The sequence below is a fragment of the Aquila chrysaetos genome, chromosome 7 (genome assembly GCF_900496995.4).
Source record: "Aquila chrysaetos chrysaetos chromosome 7, bAquChr1.4, whole genome shotgun sequence".
NCBI classification, from domain to species: domain Eukaryota; kingdom Metazoa; phylum Chordata; class Aves; order Accipitriformes; family Accipitridae; genus Aquila; species Aquila chrysaetos.
In genome coordinates, this window is record NC_044010.1 from 13,286,711 (window position 1) to 13,307,717 (window position 21,007).

Below are 21,007 nucleotides of genomic sequence, written 5' to 3' on the forward strand. Positions count from 1 at the left end.
AATTTAGCAAACATGAAGACTGAATAATCACATGGATTCCTAAGTGCTCATGTAGGCCAACTCTTCTCTTGCTGAAGTTGGAACGGTTTCAAGAGCTCTTATAAAACTGAGTTATTTTAGTAATCTGGAATTCATAGAATATTTGGTGTCGTGGTTTAACTCCAGCTGGCAATGAAGCAGCACGCAGCTGCTTGCTCACTCCTCATGCCCCAGTGGAATGGGGGAGAGAATCGGGGAAAAAAAAGTAAAATTCATGGCTTGAGATAAAGACAGTTTAATAGGACAGAAAAGGAAAGGAAAATGCTACTGCTAATAATACTAACAGAATATACAAAATGCACAATACAGTTGCTCACCACCTGCTGACCGATGCTCAGCCAATCCCCGAGCCGCGGTGCCCCCCGGCCAACCTCCATACTGGGCATGACGTCCCATGGTATGGAATACCCCTTTGGCTTGTTTGGGTCAGCTGTCCTGGCTGAGTCCCCTCCCAGCTTCTTGTGCACTGCCTTGGCTGGCAGGGCAGTATGAGAAGCTGAGAAGTCCTTGAATTAGTCTAAACGCTGCTTAGCAACAACTAAAACATCAGTGTGTTATCAACATAATTCTCATCCTAAATCCAACACACAGCACTGTACCAGCTACTAAGAAGAAAATTAACTTTATTCCAGCCAAAACCAGGACATTTGGCTATGAAAATATCATAGTAACTTTTTCCTGTGTATTAGGAAGGATACTACTTAGGTACTGCACACAGCTTCTACTTTATACTTGGACTGTGGTATCTTAGTGCAAATGAGTGTTGAGGTAGTAGGCTTATTTGAAAATAATAGAATTTAGATCGGTAAAATGCTAATTAAAATATTTAGTCTCTCCTCCTGTTGTTGTTTTATGATTTTTTTCTACTGTTTTCTTTATGGCCTTAAATATTTCCTTCCCTCTGTTTATGGTCCAGTAGAAAATTCAACTTGACATTTGCTTACAGGCTTCATTTTGAAATTGTTTTGGCTGTACAATGCTTTTCTGGGGCGGAAAGGGCCACACGTTTCTTTTTTTAAACCTTTTCTTAGAGAAAGTTGTCTTTGTAAGAAAACCTGAAGTAGTCAAAGACTAGAGAAAAATGGAGAGGGAGCTCCACTGTATCCTTTTGCACATTTCCGATGCAAGGGGAAAATGGGTTGGTTTTGCTGGGAGATGGCTACTGTTACAGCTTTCTTAAAGTAGTTGAACATTAGCCATACGAAATGAAACTGCCATGGATAAGCATTCCTAATGTCTGAGCGTTTTATTTTCCTTCCCCCACCACTTTGGAAATCTTGTTATGCTGTTGCAGAGACTGGCATGGTGTTGCCTTAACCTTGAGAGGTAAGCACATTGTAAGCTGGGAGTTTCAGGACAAAGATGCTTTTTGTAGAACATTTTACTGCTGGTTGAGCCCTAACTCCTATTCTGACTTTGTTGTGTCACAGTTGTAAAAGGTGGAGAAAAGACTCTGTAAGAAGAATGAGATAAAGTCCAAACCTTATCAGAGACTTTGGAGAGTGCATGGAGAAGGGGACAGGGATTCAGTATTAAATGCAAATCTAGAATTTGGTAATGTGATATTAACAACTGATATTTTCAAGAGGATTGAAAGCATTGGTCACAGCAGTTTCAATTCTCTAAGGAGTCATGTGTCTGTGAAACGAGCTTTCATTTCAGAGCTGTCAGTAGTGCAGATACACAAAGACTGATAGGTACAAATCGTCCTACAAGCCAGAAGTCTAGAATTTCTGCCCCCGGCCACTAGGCAGCTGGATGTTTCTTCTGGTGAATTTTAGATAATTATTTCCCCCCACCCCCCACCCCGCAGATTCAGAGAGAAATAATTGTAGGATGTGCAGAAAGTGTTCCACATGTCCCTCTGTTCATTAGAAGAACCAGCTCTGGGAAGTGCTGCTCCTTCTTCCCCACGATGATCCATTGAGTTTAATCTTTGCTTCTGAACTTTGGAAGTGGCCGCCTATTAAATTGGGTGAGAGTCTCATACTGAATTGATCATGGTAGTATCAGTCTCTGAGTAACTTCTGAAAAGCTGAGGATAGGAGTCAGAGAACCATTGCTACAGGTAAAGCAAAGCAAAAGGAGGGTGCCACTGAACAGGCAGGGCAGTAACATTTCCAACTGTTTGCAGGGTAGCTGGGGGGATTAATATGATTCAAGACAAATTTATAAGCATTGCATCACCCTTTTCTAAAGTGGGACTGTTGGCAGCTATTAAATCAGTTGTAAGTATTGCAGCTCTTAAGTTACATTATTCATCAAGAATAACAAGGCTAGTTACTGCTAGCCTATTTCAAGTATTTGCTGTACACACATTTAACCCAGTGTTCGCTGTAACCACGAGAAAAAGTGGGAAAAGAGCAAAACACTCCTTAACAGTGAGTCCTAACGTAGAAGCAAAGTTTTCCTTGTTAGGGAAGAGTTAGAAAATGAACTATAGGTGTATCTGAAAGTGACTGGCTTCCCGGTCAGTGCAAATCAGTGTCCCTGTTCACAGCTGGACCATCTGTCCCTGAACACAGCAGCTCATAATCCCTGTCCCAACTGGCACAGAGCAGTCGAGAAAATTGTGACTAGGGTACTAGAGTAAGCTACCTGCCCTTAGGTTGCTGTCCATGCGTTGTTCAGATAAGGGCATTTTGTCAGTATTGAAGGCAGTCCAAAGGAGTTTGACTGCACAGTTAATTTATAAGATGGGAACAAGTCAAAATGAAGGGTTGTGTGTGCCGTTTTCTTGGCACCAGGTGGGGATGTGAGTACTTAAATCAGCTGCTATGGCATGATGTTGGAACTACGGTGCCAGGTTTATAACAGTGGAAAGCTGTCTTAGTCTTACTTCATGATGTCAGTACAGCAGACCGCAGTATTAGTGACATTCATGTTAGTGGAGGATCATTTCAGATTAGTTATGCTATAATATGGCATTTCATTAATGCATTTTGACAGTGCCTTCAAAATACAGTTATACTTGCTTGTCGTAGTCGCTTGTTGTATACATCTAATCCGACATACAGCGCAGGCAGCAAGGAGAGGAGCAAGGAAAAAAAATGTATAAAAGCTTTACTGACTTACATGGGCACTGAGGGTTATATTGGTTGCAGAGCATGTTTATCAATGGTTTTGCTTTTATTGTTACGAGGTTTCTATTATACTTCAACTAACTGGATTCACCTGTCTGAAGAAGAGCCGCTTATGCAGGAGGAAAACTGCATATGGGATGCTTACAACTGACGTACGCACTTACTCTGTGGTTTTGGTGGTGAAATGAGAGTTCATCATCTGCTGAACCATAGCTTTGCAGAAAGATACAGTTTAAGTAACATCTTCCAGTAGTCCAATGTTGTCCCAAGCTGAATCCTTGTGCAGGCTGTGGACGAGCTACACCAAAGCAGCAGGTTGCCTCCGGAGCTGGCTTCCCCTGTGGTGCACACAGCATCCCAGCACGGGGCTGGGAGCTCCAGCTGTGGCCAGGAAGCTTATATATGATCTGACCAATCTGCAAAGCCTTTACCTCAGGTGTAGGTTTCAATCTATCAGTCCTGGGTTCTCAAAAATGCACATGGTTAGTAATGGATGTGGGACATGTAACTGAGTCAGGGAGGAACCTTTTTCCTATTCTCCTCCCTGTGTCAGCTTGGGAGGACAGCAAGGATTCTTAGGATCTGAGTTTTATATCTTGTTTGTTGAAAAAAGAGATCATTTTAAGTGCGTTGTGTACCTCAGGATCTTTTCTGCAAAGCAAAGCGATGGTATTACCTTCATTTTATCTATCTCAGTGTGGTTCTGATCTAAGAATCAGGGTCTGGAAGGGGAATTTCTTGTCCGATGCCCAGTGATGTTCACTGCTGGACATTCAAATGGCAGTTTTTTCAAATGTAGTATTTAGTGACAGAAAGCTCACAATGTTGTGTGTGCTGGAAACCAATTGTCCCAATCGAAGTCATATTAATAATCAGAACATTATTTTTGTTATAACTTTATTTTTCAAGAACAGACTTTATTTACTTGGTTGTTTTCATTGGAGAAATTAGCTACTTTGTTTATGTTCAACAGCATAGTCCTTGTCCGTGTTAGAAATATGCTGCATACCCCATGTTAAATAATGTTGGGGTCATCCACCCTTTACTATCTATTGCTATGGGTAGGACTGCTGAGATTGCGTTCAGAAATGTACTCTAAGTTGGGGGATACTGTCTGTGCCGTTGCAAGCTCCACTTGCTTTTTCTTGAATCTCTGCACACCCCGGGTTTTGCAAGGAAATTTATGAGAATCAGGGCAAGGAGAGAGTTTCTTGCTGTATGACATACAGGGTGGTGGAAGAAAAAAGAATAGAGGACTTAGGTATGCTTTTCTTATAGCTTTGCCAAAAGCCATCCGAGAAGAATATTTTTCAGTTATCTGAACTGATTTGTTTAACTTGATTTTTCAGTTAGCAATAAAACAAATCTTTTGTGTCCAGTCTCTTGGACACAACAAAGCTGATATTGTTTGGGTTTATGTGCTATTTTCTACTATTTGGCTGTAAGTTTAGTGTGCCGAGAGCTTTTCTTCTAGATGCTTTTTTGTTCTTTAAAATAATATAAATAAATAGAAATACTGAATATGTGACTTAGCCAAGAAAGAAGAAAACCTTTTTCATTGTCTTGAGATTTGCTCTACCCTCTATGGCTGTAACTTGTTTTAATTTTTGCATATAATAGAAGATTTAAAAGGCTTTATTAAATGATAAAATATAGGCCTTTCACTACAGTTACAACCAGATCAAAATTGTCTGTGCTTGAATATATTGGATATTCTTCGGAGGGCTGATTAAACTACTATTCTATTAATATGCAACAATTTCCTGTGTTTTATATACATCACTGTGATGGTATATCACTTATAATCTAGACAGCAAGGGACTACCCTGACCCAGTAAGATTCAATTTTTGTTCAATATCCTACCATATAATTTACTTCATTATCAAACGTGCCATCAGGTTTTATGACCTGATTTGGTCAGAACAAATCAAATAGGTCTTTTAGAAACAGATCTCTGATAAGGGTTTCGCTAAGCAAAGTAACAGGCTGTAACTTGACTTCCCTATTTCCAAGATGAAGCAGAAAAATTATTTCAGCTCAACTGCAGAGTGTGTGGCTTAAAACTCTTAGTCAACTCCGAAGGATTCTAGTGGGAGTAGGTGGGAATATTCGTAGTAGGAAAAAAACCCATCACAACCCTTCTTCTGCATCAGTTGGTACCGACGGATGCAGAATTTCATATCTCATGGTGGATTTGCCTAAATGCTTTCAACTTTTGAGGGGTTTGTGTGTCCCTTCAGCCTCCGTGGTTTCTGCTTTTGAATTGTTAAAGAAAGAAGAGGAAAAATGAAAATAAAAACAATGATGTAGTTAAATCCTTTGTGCTTACAATATTCTTCCTTCAGTCAGAAAATGGTATGATGTCTATACAGCAAAAGCTTTTGTATAAAACAATGCAGTCATAAAATGTATTTTAATGCTGTTCTTCAGTTCTCTTCCCCATAAGATGCAGTGGTGTTAACTTGCTGCTAGTGTTGAGCTTCAGTGGAATTGAAAACTGTTAATTGAGCATGTGGCATTTTATACTAGTACAGAGTATCATTTCTTAGAGAAAATACATACAGAATGCAATACTGCAAACTTAGTTTCCTCTCCCTTCTGATGAATTTTCTGCATTGCAAAGTGAATGCTGTTGGAGAATATTGAGTTCTTGTTGCTGTTACTGTTTGTAAAGCTTCCCCACTTCAAGGAGAGATTTGATTCTGTAGCAAATATCCTGTAAAATGCAATACATCAGATTCTTTGTTTTCTAAACAGCTGAGATTCTACCCCTCCTTGAATTCACACAGGTATCAGGCTAGTGAATAAAAATGCTGAACTATGGGGGTTTTTTTAATTTACATTTAATTGGGTTTTTGTTCAGCAGATAATTGCTTACCCTGCAAAGCTAGACATTTTTAATACATGCATAGAAAATGCATGTTAAGTAATTAAGAGTTCTCTTTTAAAAAGGCAAAATACCAAGGAAGTCCTGATAAAAGCTAAAGCATACAATGTATAAATACTGCACTTGAATGGTTAGATAGTTTTGCAAAAACCTTGGGCTTTTCCTTTCAGCTGTGAGAAGAAGATTGTCAGTGCACAGATGTCCCCAGAGACCGTAACTGTTTAATTTTCAGGCTTTCCGCTGCAAGGATGAAAAATACAGTCAGTGAAAAAGGCACATGAAGAAGAGAGGTTTTTATGATGAAGATGAAGCCGTAATGTTTTGGTCTTCTGGTTAAAGCCCTTCTTTAGTAATCACTGAAACCTCTCTTTGTGCCTATTCAAGTCCTATTAAATATGGTAAAATACAGACAATAATGTCTGTTTATTTGTGGTTATATGTTTAATGGCTTTATAATAATAAAATCATTCTCTTCTTCCATTGCCAGGGCTTTTTGAATCTTTGCTCTTATGGAAATATCTAACAATTTTAGCAACGCTGACTGTATTGAGATATTTGAAGGCTGGTAATCATGCATTAAGTCTGCATTAGCAAGTAGCGTAGCCAAGTAAGACCAGATCAGTAGCGTTAAGCGGTTGGTATGAAGGACCCAGTACCAATACCATAACCCCTTCAGCACATTTTACTCCAGAATATCTCTGGTCAGGTCCGGTAGACTCCCTGCAGCAAGGAGTGCATCTTCCAGTGTACTTATTCATGTGCTCTGGAGAACCTTTACATTGTGAACCAGATCATGGCAAGAGGGGAGAACTGGGATTTTGCTTTAAAAGTGCTCTCCAGATCTGAACTGAAACACTTACGTAGATACACCCATTAAGTGGCATTAACAGCATCACTAGCAAAGCAATGGCTGTTTCTTGTACACTGTCAAAAATTATGACCGTGTTCTGATACACTAAATTACATCCCAGACTTATGTCAGCAAGTAATGACAGCAGCTTAAACCACAGGAATTTTTTCATACAGGTTTAAGCACCTGCCATTACAGCACCATTTCTCTTCTTAAGAGTTTCCCTTTCCCAGCACCACCTCTCAGTGAATTCAAGCAGCAGTATGTCAGTGGTTGGCAGTGAAATTAACAGTAAAGGATTCAGTAGCCCTCGCTGAAAGAGGCACAGCCACACGATTTTAGCTTTTCATCTCCTGTTAATCTGAGTGCTTAAAAATGCCAACTTTTCTTTTTCTTTTTTTTTTTTTTTTTGTTAAGGGAAGACAGTATAGCATCTCCAGTGCTTGCTTCGTAAACCTTAAGGCTTATATGCATCTAGCCATGTCTTGCCTCCAGTGGTTGAATCCAGAAATATCTTAAAATTGGGAAAACAGTGCACTATCTTTTGGATACTTCTGCAAATTAGAGATCAAATGAAAGAACTCACTTTGGGGTGTGAGAAAGTGAGAGTTCATGAAAAATGAATGTATAGATATTCTAGCCATTGGCCATTAATTGAGCCATTATTATTTTTATTTTTTTTTTTTTTTTTAACCAGAAGCTGGTATATTTCAGTGTTATAAAATTGATTGTCTTTTTTATGTCAATGGGCTGCTTGTGACAGGTACTGGATTAACAGCTCCAGAAACCAGTGTCCTCTCTTTTTATCAACAAAACAGGTTCAGCGAGGGCATAAGGAACATAAGCTTCCCCCACACTGCTCAAACAATATGCCTCAACCCTGACCCAAAAGAATATCTCTAAGGGGAAAGGCATTTGTTAAATTTCTTTTCCAATTAATTTGACAGCTCTGGTGAGACTACTAACAAAAGTACTAATTCATGCTAATTGCAGTAGTGGACCTATGTCATTGGGGAGCTGGGCTGAGCTCTACGTAACATCCCACAACCCACCAGGCAGCATTTTGATTAGGAGGTGTCACTGGAAGAGCGAACACTGGATTTGGAGCCTCTTCTGCATTAATTTTTTCACCCTCAAAATGGGGACAGCAACACTCTCCTGTATGTGTTAACAAGGGTGGAAAGTTCCAAAAGAGCATTCAGCCTCAGTAAATGCAGAATCATCTTCTCTCCCTCCCACAGAGAAAAGTAGACTTTTTGTACGTCTGAATTGACTGTTTTGGTTTGGGATATGTGCATTGACACAGGCAACTGGGAGAGGTAAGCCTGGTCAATGGATTGCTGGGAATAAAAAACAAAACAAAGCCCCAAATGTGTTAGAAACAGAGGGTAAGAGATAAAATATAGGCCAACATATAAATCAATCAGTTTCGTCAGAAGCATTGTGGAAAGAATAAGAGCATTTTCCACCTGATAAATGACACTGCAGAACTAGAGATGAGTATAATCAAAGGCATAGAAGATATTCCTATAAAAGGTGATTGAAAAGTGTGTGTTTGTTCATCACAGAGAAGATAAGTTTATGATAGATCTTTGTAAGATAAGGAATGGCTTAGAGAGGATACATCAGGAGCAGCTGGTCTCCCTGTCTCATAGTAAAAACCAAGGATACATTGATTTGGCTACAAAGCTACCAAATCTGAAGGTAAACTGAAGGAAAGATGTATTTTTTCACTTCACATTGACTACCTAGACTGGAGAGGAATGTCAGAGAAATTCTTTGAGACCGATAATTAGCAAAAAAAACATTGGATATTCTACATGAAGGACAGTACAATGGAGGATTATCATAACTAATCTTTGTTAAAAAATAAATTAGCAGATATATTGAACCTTGGGTTTCCAAGTCTTTGAAATAATATCTAGGTTGTAGGGATGAGGGTGAAATAATGAGGGATGGCAAATGATCATCCACTGTTGGCCTTTCTCTTGCACTTTCATCTGGTGCTACCATTAAATGCAAGATAGGCACCAGGGTAAGTGTAGGGCTAGATGTAATCTGCATGACAATTCTTTTTTTCTTCTTTATTTATATTACCTTTCATATTGTTAACCTGTTAATCTGGCCTGCTCCAGGCACAGGGAAATTATATAAACTTCCCCAAGTTATGAAAGTTGTTTTTCACTTATTAGCTAAATCTAGCCTGGGAGCTTTACTGGGCACCGAGCTGGAAAGGAAACATCTTCTGCAGAGCTCGTGTCCTGTGGGACAGAGGCTGACGGGTCTGTTTGGTTTGCTTTGGGGGTGGGGGGCTTGGTTGGTTGGTCTTGTTTCTGGTTGTGGTTTTTTGAAAGTTCTGACATAGAGAGGGGAGGTTGAGGAAAGACTAAACCAGAGCGGTACCACCGTTATCCTTTTGCAGCACTCGACCTGATGTTAGAAAACATTATTGTTTGAAGCTGTCGGGATCCTACGTCTAGTATGCCTTTGAGGAGTCCGTAGTGTAATTTTAATTCAAGGAAAAAGTATCTCTTTACTTTTTATCTTTGCCAAATGGTCATTTAAAACTTCTGTGTGCGTGTGTTTGTACAACCTTTTTTTTTCCTGTTCAAGTTGATGCTGGTGGGTTTTTTTCTGGTATTTCTTTAATTTAGGGATTTTTTTACAATGCTTCTTGAATTAGGAAGTTATTTTTCATCTCTGTGTGGATTAAATTAAGTTTTAAAAAAACAGAACATGGAATTTCTTTGTTTGACAAAATGATAGCTTAATATATCTCAGTGTGTCCAGGCTTTGCTTCAGGAAAACATCTTGTTTAGGGCAAGTGAAAGACAGTCCTTATAAACACGGGTTTATTAAATTCCCTGGTTAAGTACTTGTTTAAGTGATTCACTAAGTATGGGTGGAATTAAGGTAGAACTTTGTTTATTTTGCTTTAATTCTGAATCAAGGCTGCAGTTCCCAAGGTTTTCCTATTAATGAAAGATTTCTTTTCCCCAAAACTGCCTGCAAAGAAGCTGAAATGCCTTATGCATTTTGAAATAAGATATTTGTGTACGCACAAACGAGAACATCTTTGCTGTAATGCTGTGTTTTAGACATACTATCTTTGACATTGCACTTCCAACAATATTGCTGGTAGCAATCACGGCTGTAATGCACTTCATAAAAAGAGATACAGAAGCCTGCAAGGCATAACGTGGAGCTATTACAGACTGCGGTTGAAAGGTGCAGTGTTATTCCCTCAGGATAAAGCTATCTCTTATGTACATATAATTAATATGTCTGCCAGTAACAGTTATTAAACAAAGAACGGGAATTGTTTCTGCTGAATGACTTGACCTGGGAGTAAAGCCAATTTAAAAAGCATCTGATTAAAATATGTTAAGGTCACAGATCACTATAAAATATGAAGTGGGGAGGAAAAAGCAGAAATTTACCCGTGAGCAAGATTAAATACTACTGAGTATGTTTTTTGTGCTAGCAGCAGCTTTCAGGTATAAAAAATGAAAAGTGCTCATTCCGAAGAGTATTTTTCTAGAGGCATTTCAGCGTCACATTGCACCGAATCCTTGCCCCATGCATACTGCACAGTCCATCCTGCTGGCACAAAGGCTGGAGAGGTTGGAAAGAGTGGAGAGAAGAGAGATCATTTCCTGAGCCCTCAGATTATTGGTCTCTTACTGTTGGAGGAGCCCTGGTGATAGGAAAGAAATTACATCAGTTCTGTTAATTGTTGATTTCTTCTCACAGTTGACAGCTGCAGCTTTGGCTGTGATTACGGTATTTTCCAGTCTAGAGATGCAAAAGTACACATGATGCGTGTTTCCTTCTGCAGTAGTTTGCCCCCCAAAGATAAGGTATAGTAACTAGCAGTTGCATTTTTCCAGTGCTATTGCACAGCTAGTAATGAAAGGAGTGGTGGGAATTCACTTTAGTATTTAAAATGCAACTTTTAGTTTTATGCCTGCATTTTCAGAATAAAAAGTATGTCTCGTGCACAGAAAAGGCAATATGAGATTTTATTGGTTTGCCTATAATGCTTAGCAAAAATGGCTAGGTCACTTCTGCTGCTGGTCCCAGCACTACGTGTTTTGTAATTATTCCAGGTATTATGTATAGTCTGCTGAGGACTATAGGGAAGACAATGTAAGAATGCAAAGAATACTAAGAACAATTGTAAGTTTTTATTTCTCCAACAAACAGAATAGAATCTTATGGGCAATGAGAGAACGCCAATGTCCTCACCTCTTTCTGGGGATATTCTTACCTTGACAGTAATGGGGTCCATCCCCACCAGAGCTTTTAGCCCTCACTGAAGTCTTTCTCAGTCTTATTTCCCTCCTCCCCTGAGCGCAGACAGCGTACGTGCCAGCACCACAGCCCAGCACAGAGAAAGCGTGCTCTGCCTGTGCGGCAGTAGCCTTTAGTGGGGATCCCCACCTGCTGACAAGCATTAGGGCTGCCCCTGCCTCCTCCTCCTCTTCTTCCTCCTCAGCAGGCATAGGGAGTAGTCAAAGTGTAGCAGTGACATTCAGCCCTGTACCTCTATTTCTACTGTAAGGAGTAGTACTTAGCTTTGAGACCTATTACCTCAAGTGGTGTCTTACTGTTTACTCTGATCTGGTGACAAAAAGTGTGCCTTCAGTTCAATGGAAATAAGAATCGAAAATAGACTGTAATTTGTAGAAGCCTGTTTGGGGTAGCTGGGTGTGCAAGAAGGTACCTAGAGGCCCAGGAGAGAGAGAGGATGTGCACATATGTAATGCCATAGATTAGGTGGCTTTTCATATACTAATGGACAAGGAGAGCTGCTGAAGATGGTTTCTCCGCTCTGAGGGATTTTGCAGGAAACCTACATTATAAAGCATGGTTTCCTGCTGAGCGGGGTGCCGTAGTGAACAAGGGAGATAAAAATGAGACATTTTCAGTGTTGTGAATGACACGTGATACAAACTGAGAGTGAGATGGCTCAGGGCAGACTTCTACCTTCATTTCCTACGCTTCATGTATCTGAGCCAGAACTATACCGTATCTGCATAGTGTTATTTGTAATATAGCAAGTGTAACACGTATGGCTGGATATAATTTGTGATGGAAGTGTGAAATGAACAGTTTTGAAATCTTCATTTAAAGTTAATCACGATTTTCACCTTTTTGTTGTTTCTCAAAGGTATAAACAAAGCACAAGAAGGGAAAGAGATGACTCGCCCAAAGAAAATAAAATGGTTTTGAAAGTTTTATAAGGTTAATCTGTGCTGCTTGTTATGCTATCCATTTTCACAAGCTGACAGCAGTGTTACATCTCATTTTGCATGTGTGCGTGTATGTATGGGTGGGTGAACATGCAATTCTGTTACTGGTGATAAACATAGTGCTGTTGGCATCTCCAGAGCATGACCATAATATGCGTAGTGAGAAAAAAAGACGTGTAAATGCTTTTAAAAGGGGACTTGAGAACATTGCAAAGATGTAAGGCTCTACATGGGCATCCAGGTGAGCCAGTTGGTAGAATTCACTTCCCAGCACGGCTGCACAGCCAAAGGTCATCCTGTGGTTTGAGGTCCAGCGTAAGGACCTCAGCTGCTGCTCATTGGCATGTCATTTCCACAGGTGACAGCGGGGTTGGTTTGCAAAGCCCCTCTAACGTGGACCACACGCGTGGGGGATGCTTCCCTGCCCTCTCTGCAGGGGACAGGAGGCTTGTCCCAGGGTTGCCGTCATCCGTCTTGCTAACGCAAGCTACGAGAAAATGTTAAGGTGTCCGTGAGCTGTACAGGTTTATGACTGAATTCCCTTCTTTTCTAAATGCTGTAGTTTAATGCCACAGTGGCATCTCGCCCCCAGGCTGTTTTATCGAAGAGCAGAGGAACAAAGGAAGGAAACACTGGATCGTTTGGTGGATGCTGCCCGTTGCACGCCCGGTTTCATGGCCGCCTATATCCACTTCCAGCGCGTTGCGATGCTTGAGCCTTGCCTCGAAGCATCGCACCTCTATTCAGAGCACAAAAAGCAGAGCTCCTGTAGGACTGGGGAGCGCGGCTCATTTTGCAAATAGAGAGTTGCTTTGACCTTGTGCAGGGAAATGTGCAGGCCCGTCAGGCCTGGAGTACCGGGGCTGGGAAGTCATCTGCTCAGGCAGCGTGGGCTCAGGTCGTTACTTGGTATTTACGGCTGGGAACTGGTGATACTGCTCTGTGTACAGGGGGCTGCAGGGTCAGAATACTAAAATGCTCCTATTTACTAACAGCTTTATATTTTAATTTAAAATTAATTCAGATTTAAATGAATCATTTAACCCTTAATTAGGACCACGTCTTCATCTCAGATTAGTCAGAGGCAAAATTTGCATTGCTGTTGGAAAGACAGTTACATTTCTTTAAGCAGTAACTACCATAGGTTGCTGCATGCATTTGTTTTTCTTTCACTGGAATAACTTTCCCCACTCTCTGTCTCTGAGACAGACTTACCAGTTAACAGCTTAAGGAAATTCATTTTCATATGGTAACAAGGACAACAGCAGTGCTGAAATTCTTACCAGTAGGTGACTTCAGTAAAGTCAGTGTGGCTCACTCTGAAATAAAAGAGATTGAAATCAGACTGCATACAGTTTTAAAATAATATTGCAGTTTGGAGTTATCACAGGAGTCGCTGGGGCCAACACGTATCGGGCATCTGACTTGAGGAGACCTTCTTAAAAAGCAAAACCAGACAGCCTTGCTGTACAGTTTATATCATGCATTTAGAAACTCTCAAGGTTTCTTTTACACACTTTTAGCATGCCGAGAGTTTTTCTTCCCGGCTTATTGCATCTACTTCCTCTCGCATCATTCCCCCGTGTGAGGGAAAGGAAAATTTCTTAGCTTCTAGAAGAAGATGTTGAAAAAAAGCAACTGTTGTTCACAGCTCGTTCCCGTGCTGAAATTACAGATTCTGTGAAGACTTCCTATGCTAGTCCTTTTATTTTCAACCTGACTGAAACCAAAGCCATGGTATTCACCTCACAAAGCCAGTTCATGTAATCCAATTTATCTGACATAACAAAAATGAATGCCTTTTGAAGTAAAGGGTCCATTTGTTTCTCTTATATTTCAGAATTTAAAAATTACTAGGAAAAGAATAATAATACTAAGTACATTGACAACATTTTCTATTGGCACCCCCCTTTCCCACCTTCAATTTCAAGTATAATTGCATATTTATTTTTTTTTCTCCTTTGGGCTGCAGCTGTGAATAATCTTAAATTGGTCTGACAGACAAAGACAGAAAGCGCAAGACAGCCTGAGGGGAAGACACGAGATTGGGATGCCCTCGCTAGGGCATAGCGGGGCAGCAAGGATCCAACTGGCTCACCCTCCCGTCCCGACGGCACACTCTGTACCATGATAGCAGAAGCACGAAACGGTGAAATCCCTGTCCCTCTGGAACAGAAAAAGCCCGATTGTGTGTTAAGAGGGTGCTTCCTGCATGCTCCTCTTTCTTCTTCTTTTTTCCATCTGGCCCCACACCACCACCACCTTTTCTTAAATGAGGTGCACGAGTTTTCACCTAAGGGATGAAAGAGATATTTATTAATGGAGCAGTTTGATTCCTTCCTTTCTCTTCCTCACTCCACAAAACCTGTCCACTTCTTACACAAGGTTGTTTACCTACGTTAAAATCATTGCCGTATTAAAACGTTGGTGCTAGGTGCTTTGAAAGTGTCCCAAATAAACAGTCTTACTGCAGTTCCATCCTGTAAAAGAACGCTCATGTGTTACAATGCTATGAATAAATTATGCTTAATAAGCAGTGGAAATTGTGTCTTGTAGGAGGACGAACCACAGAAAAAGGTTCAGTTTTAGGTTATTAGTCTTTTTCCAATCTTTACATTGAACTAGTATATAAAATTATTAAAACCTTAAAAAATTATACTGTATGTATTCATAAATACATCTTTGTCTTGTGTATGCCTGCCCATAAATATAAAAATGTCCCTTCAAGCTAAGTAGATATGGTTAAGTGAAACCATTTGAATTTAATACCTGGCAGTAAGTTTCCATGGGAAGTTTTGGTGAAAGTGCTGTGTAATTAGCTGGACAGATGTAGTGCGATGTTTATTCCTTAATGCATTTGCTTAGTTACTAGTGCTGGTAAAGAGCAGGATTGGTGTCTGTTCTTTTCTGCCTGGCTCATGCCAGGAATGGCCAGGAATGGCTGTGCTGTGCCGTGCCCAGAGATGGTAAAATCATTTGAGGCTCCTCTGTCAGCTGGAGGGAGGCCAAAGAGGCTCACTCTAGGTACGGCACATGTATCATGGGGCAGTATTTGGGTGGGAATGGGATTTGAGTCTTAAAAGGCTGCAACAATAACAATGACAAAACCAAAAAAGCTAACTCTGTTTCCTGCTGCATTTTCTCTTACTGGAGGAGTTTAAGAGGGGCTTAGGTTTCCTTTTTTCCCTCAAGTTAAACAGAAATCCCCAAACACCCTTGCAGCCGTCGAGGAGATGGAGATAGAAGGAACGCCAGCTGAAGGAGGACAGGCTGTGCCAGATCAGGCGGGTTGGCCTTAGGCTCCGTGAACTTCACCACAAGGTCATTTTTAGCAATTCCGCTTTCACAGGTTGCCTGTTGGGCCCGTGCCTCAGAGGCTCAAACTCGGGATTGTTTCCTCAGGGCTTGCAGGAGAGAGCTCGGAGCGGGAGGTGTCTCTCCCAGCCGCTTTGCTAGTGTGGAAGTCGGCGGTAGCAGCTGCGGCCTGGTGCCTTCATTTGCAAGGGCTGCGAAGTGCTGAAGGGTGGCTGAGGTGAGGGCGGCCTTGTGAAACACTGTTCAATGCAGTGCGAGGAGGGTTTCCTTTATTAAGATGTTTCAGAGTAGGACATACAACTGTACAGGGGTTTGTTCTCTCTCTACTTGCCAGTAGGTGTTTTGGCACCAGGAACTAATCAACAAATTTGCCTGACCCAGATATTCAGTCAGGCTTTGGTTGTGGATTATAACGTGGAAGCTGAACATCCAGTTTAATGCTGCAGCTCCCCTCTCTCCTCCATCACTTACAAAGGTGCTGGGATTTTTATTCTGACTTTTTTTCCACAGGCTGCCCATCCAAACACTTTTCTGTTTGGGCAGTGCATGAATGAACGCGAAAGACCACATAGTCTTGTATCTTGGATTTTATGCTAAGTTTATGAATCAGTTCACCTCCGTAAGCAAAACCAAAAAGTGTGTCCCTGTTCAGGCTTACACTAAGACTGGTGAACCCATTCTTTTGCCTTCAAATTAGCATTTAATTCAGTGACAGGTCCTGGGTAATTTTATCTAAGCTTAACTGTCTGGGCTCCAGACACAAAAAGAAGTTGTGTTTTTCTTTGTATTACTCTTGTTTTTACATTACATTTGTAATGAGAATCTATTGGGGTTTTCCTAGTGTGCTTGTGTGTTAAGCAGTGTTTGCTGTGGAACCAAAGTGTAGCAAAAGGTGAACGCATTTTAAGAAGTGCTCCCTTTTGTTACGTTGTCTGTATTTGGTTGCTGCTGGTATGAGTACCGACCTGCGGGTGACCAGTGTCAGCCAGAATGTTTCTACTTCGTAAATTCCATTTGGAGAAGGATGCATGTCTTGGGGGGAAGCAGAAGCTGAACAGTAGAGGCTGCTGTTTCTTATCTGCTTTTGGTCTCCTCTTTTTTTTTTTTTTTTTTTTTTTTCCTTTCCAGATGGTGATACCATCTTGGTGGAAAGAAGTCAACAGTGTTATTTCACTGCATGAGTTTTTCATAAAAAGTTATTTGCTAAATTGTTCATTTCTGTAACTTACTTCAAAGGCTCTTTTCTTCTGATGCAAATGTGGCCCTGAATCAGTCTAAAATGCAACAGGAGTGAAAACAGAGGGAGTGTGCCAGTGTTAAGGAAATACCACCACCCAGAGTTTTTCACAAGCAGCTTTTGTGGGTTCAAGCACCATCCCTAGAGGACTGCGTTAATGTAAAAATTGTACAGACCATGAGAGTTCCCGATAGTATCAGAAGCAGCTCATTGAGCCTGATGCATGGTCCTTCAGATATGGAATAGATCTTTCACTGTTCAGGTTATTTTCTTGGTTTTGGCTTGCTTAGTCCTGCTGAACTGAAGAGACAGAGTTTACAGTTAGTGTGCCCTTGTAAGCAAACCTTGGCAGCAGAGAGAGGATAAAGTTAGCTTCTTATGCAGGATAGAGCCAACGTTCTGGTAAATTAACCAGAAGAGAAAAAAAATAAGTGAAGTTCTCAAAATGCAACATAGAAAATGTTTCTTTTTAGTGGTGAAATACACTGTTTTGTTTTCCAGGCAAAATTAAATGCAAATCCAAGTTGATGCATGAAGAGCTCAGTTCTACCAAGAGGTTTTATTTCCATCAGCTTCCTCATTATGAGAAAAATCTCTATTATTAGACCATAAACGTCTGCAAAATGTGATCTACATATGCATTGGTCGCAGGGCAGTAACAAAGTCACATGTTAAAATCAAGGAGATGTCCACGGAATCTAAAACTATACTCCTATTATTTTGCAGCATGTCGACCTGGATTCTACAAAGCCTCTGCCGGCAATGTGAAGTGTGCCAAATGCCCACCTCACAGCTCTACCTATGAAGATGCGTCTCTGAACTGCAGGTGTGAAAAGAATTACTTTCGCTCTGAGAAAGACCCTCCATCCATGGCTTGCACCAGTGAGTAGCATCATTATGCTCGGGGCTGTCATTCTTGCTCCTCCATCTGTATCTCAGCAGCTTGCTTGCTTCCTCTCATGTCCCATTGCAGTCAGCCATTCCCTGCCTCCCATGTCTTCTTACATGTTGGACAGGCTACCAAAAATTGGTGGGCTGGGTTTATGTCTATTTTCATTTCCTCCTTCTTGTTCTCTGTCAGACTCAAGAAGGAGAGCTAGGATTTTTAAATTGCTACCAGTATTTTCAGCCCTCAGTCCTGAACTGTACCCTGGAGGTACTGTCTGTCTATGAGAAAACATGGTTCTTGATAGTCTAGGTCTGTAGTCCAGTGAAATATTTCAGGAGTCTCTACAGGGAATAACTAGAAGAGTTTGGTTATTTATGTTTTTGACTTTTTTATTTTTGTGCCCTTGTTACTCCCATCTTAGAGCACTACAGAGAATCTCATCCCTCTGATTTCCCATTTCCTTTTATAGGACCACCATCTGCTCCAAGAAATGTTATCTCTAACATCAATGAGACGTCTGTTATCCTGGACTGGAGCTGGCCTCTTGACACTGGAGGTCGGAAAGATGTCACTTTCAACATCATTTGCAAAAAATGTGGAGGAAACATCAAGATGTGTGAGCCGTGTAGCGACAACGTGCGATTCTTACCCCGTCAGACTGGACTCACCAACACCACGGTGACAGTAGTGGACCTTTTGGCACATACCAATTATACTTTTGAGATTGATGCAGTCAACGGGGTATCTGACTTGAGTACACTTTCCAGACAATTTGCTGCTGTCAGCATCACAACTAATCAGGCTGGTGAGTCTCTTTCCAATTACCCTTTCTTTGTTCAAAACCATTGAGACGTAAGTACCTTTGTTTCCCTATTTTACAGGAGTTACTCTGACCGCTGGTGTGCTAGGGTAACTAATTGACTTGAATATGCTAGTAAAAGTAAAAGCAGAAACAAACCCAGTATGTGTTGCTGTCAAAGGACCTGGCAACACGACTGTTGTGATTAACTCCCAGTTCCCAGTTAATAGTATCTAATAGCAGACTCACATGATTCCTTAGCCAGAATGTGTTTTATTAATAAAACCAGATTTTAATAAAACACTCATTTCAATAATGTCCAACATAAATTACTGTAGTAATCTTAGTGATTAATTTTGATTAAATAGAAGTGAAAAAATGCTTTGATGTTAGACACATAAAAAGCTAATATTAAATTAGAGAGGTTTAAAACACTACTTTTTTTTTTTTTTTTTTTCTTTTACAAGTTGTCTGACCAACTCTGAATTATTGCCAACATGATGGGGGTGTGGAGCTGAATACTGAACTAGGCCCTGGTTTCGTAGCTGATAGTGTGCAAAGGGACTGCTCTGCTTCTGTGGAGACTTATTAAAGTCATTGAGGCCCTGCATGAGCACAGCAGTATGCCCTGACTGTCAGATCAGAGCTTTTGTCACTGCTGCACTATTCTACCACTTGCTTCTCGTTTGGCAAGGTTACATTTATCTGAAAGATGTGAAGAATCTCGACTCTTCTCTAGCATTTGTTTAGGTACCATTTTTTTAGCAGCAATGTTTGCCAGTGAAGAGAGACTAGATCCTGAATTTTCTGTAGTTCTGCTCCACGTGGTTCACCATCAGGAAGCTTTGTACTGAAAGCGTGCGTGTGTGCAGTAAGTCTTCTCCCACCTCCTCCCATCCCACACCCCGACCCCAAAATACCTACATTTCTCTCTTCCTCAAAGCACAAACCAACCTTGTTCTAAGTAGACGTTCTCCTAGTAAGCTACATTATTGCAAAGTTTTTCACTTCAGAGGATATATCTCTTCTCCTCAGACCACAGATCAGCTTTAGTGGGAGGCATAAAAATATGAGAACAGACTGTTTTCTGACAGCAGTCACTACGTTTCCAAATGCTCTGGAGGACTGTCTATGCAGTAGGCAGGCAGAGGTGAATCTACCCAATTGAAACATCTTCTCACGATCTCTTTTTCATTTAGGCACTGACGTCAGCTCTGAAACTTGCATTTTATGTCCATTCCAAATAACTTGCTACTGTTATAGTTACATGTTTTGTATATTTGTGCCAGTGACTTGAGCAGCCTTTGTTTAGTTGCTCTTTTTTCTTCTGTTTTTTATATCAGAGATACAGCCTTTCAGCCTGTTCATCACTGTAGCGTTAGAAATCACCTGGGGACACTCCCTAGAATGAACTGTCTAGGATCAGTGAAAGGTATTTCTCTGCAGAGGCCTCCTGCTTTGCAGTGTGCTTCCCCAGGGCCCAGAGCTGGCTGCCTTTGCACTGCGATGCAAGGTGGATTTTTATTTTGTTTTGGAACGCACGGTTTCTCTGACGTGGCAGAGTCAATGCATTTCTGGCAATAGCAACTTTGTTTAATGCAACCCACAGGCTGCTTAAGCAATTTGTTTGTTTGTTTTCTACTTTTATGCATAGCCATTTTTGCTTTACATACATTTAGGTGGTGTGGGTTACTACAGGCTTAATTGTGCTATGTCTTGATCATGCCAATTGGTTTACTATATTAGAATTCCCCTAGAAATTCTGCAAGTTGCTAAAATTAGACCTTAAATACCTATATAAGTAATCTTTTAAAGCATAATTACAAAAATGCAATTTCTCTTGCATTCCCCTCCTGTTTAGATCACAAAAGGGACACACCAGAAGCATATTTTTAGCTAATATCATACTTAAACACCTGGGTGGGGGGAGAAGGTCTGAAGATCTTAGACTGCATTATAATTAAGAGTTTAACTGGGGGGTGTTTCAAAAAAGAATTAAAGTACCATTGGGCTGGATCTGGAAGAGACCAAAAGACTGCAAAAGCTGGTCGTGACTCTAGGGCTGTTATTTGTGCCGTCTGATTTTAGGTACGTTGCTTCCAGGACAGAGGTATCCCCCAGTTGGATAAAGCTTGGGTTAAAAGACTGAGCTCTGCTGGACTCAGGGGAGCAGGAGAGGCATGTTGCTTTGGGAGGTTGTTCTGCAGATGGGGTATCACACGGGCTGATAGGGTTCGGTACGGCCGACCGGATCCTGGGGACAGAGCCCCTGGCAAGCCTGCAGAAGGAAAGATGTCAGTCAGTAGGCTGCAAGTTTTGGAGAGAGGATTGAAGTATAGAAGGTCCCTACAACCTGGATCTCCTCAGTCTCTCCTGAATCCAGGCTATTTCACTCCTGCCAACCATGATTTGAGAGGCGTGTACCCTTGCAACGGGTATGATGAAGTCGCAGTCTTAATCTTGGATTTTCAGTATCCACGTGCTTTCTTCAAGCACTGCCAGGGCCCATCCCAGCTTAGTGAAAACTGTTCTGCAGAATGTCCCTCACCCATCCAAAACACTGGTTTTCAGGTATGTGAGTTTCTGAGAGCCTGAGGCAGAACTGCAGAATGTTTTGTATTTTCCAATGACAAAAATGTGATTTTTGCAGCA

The 21,007-nt window shown here is 41.0% G+C and overlaps 1 protein-coding gene across 3 annotated transcripts in view; it reads left to right on the forward strand.

Moving 5' to 3' along the window:
• Nucleotides 1-21,007, forward strand: part of EPHA3 (EPH receptor A3) — a 234,614-nt gene that overhangs the window by 136,200 nt on the left and 77,407 nt on the right. For all 3 annotated transcript variants that reach the window (XM_030020257.2, XM_030020258.2, XM_030020259.1), the window contains exons 4-5: nt 17,394-17,549; nt 18,026-18,361. In XM_030020257.2, coding sequence (XP_029876117.1) covers nt 17,394-17,549; nt 18,026-18,361 — 492 coding nt within the window. The remainder of the gene's footprint in view (nt 1-17,393; nt 17,550-18,025; nt 18,362-21,007) is intronic.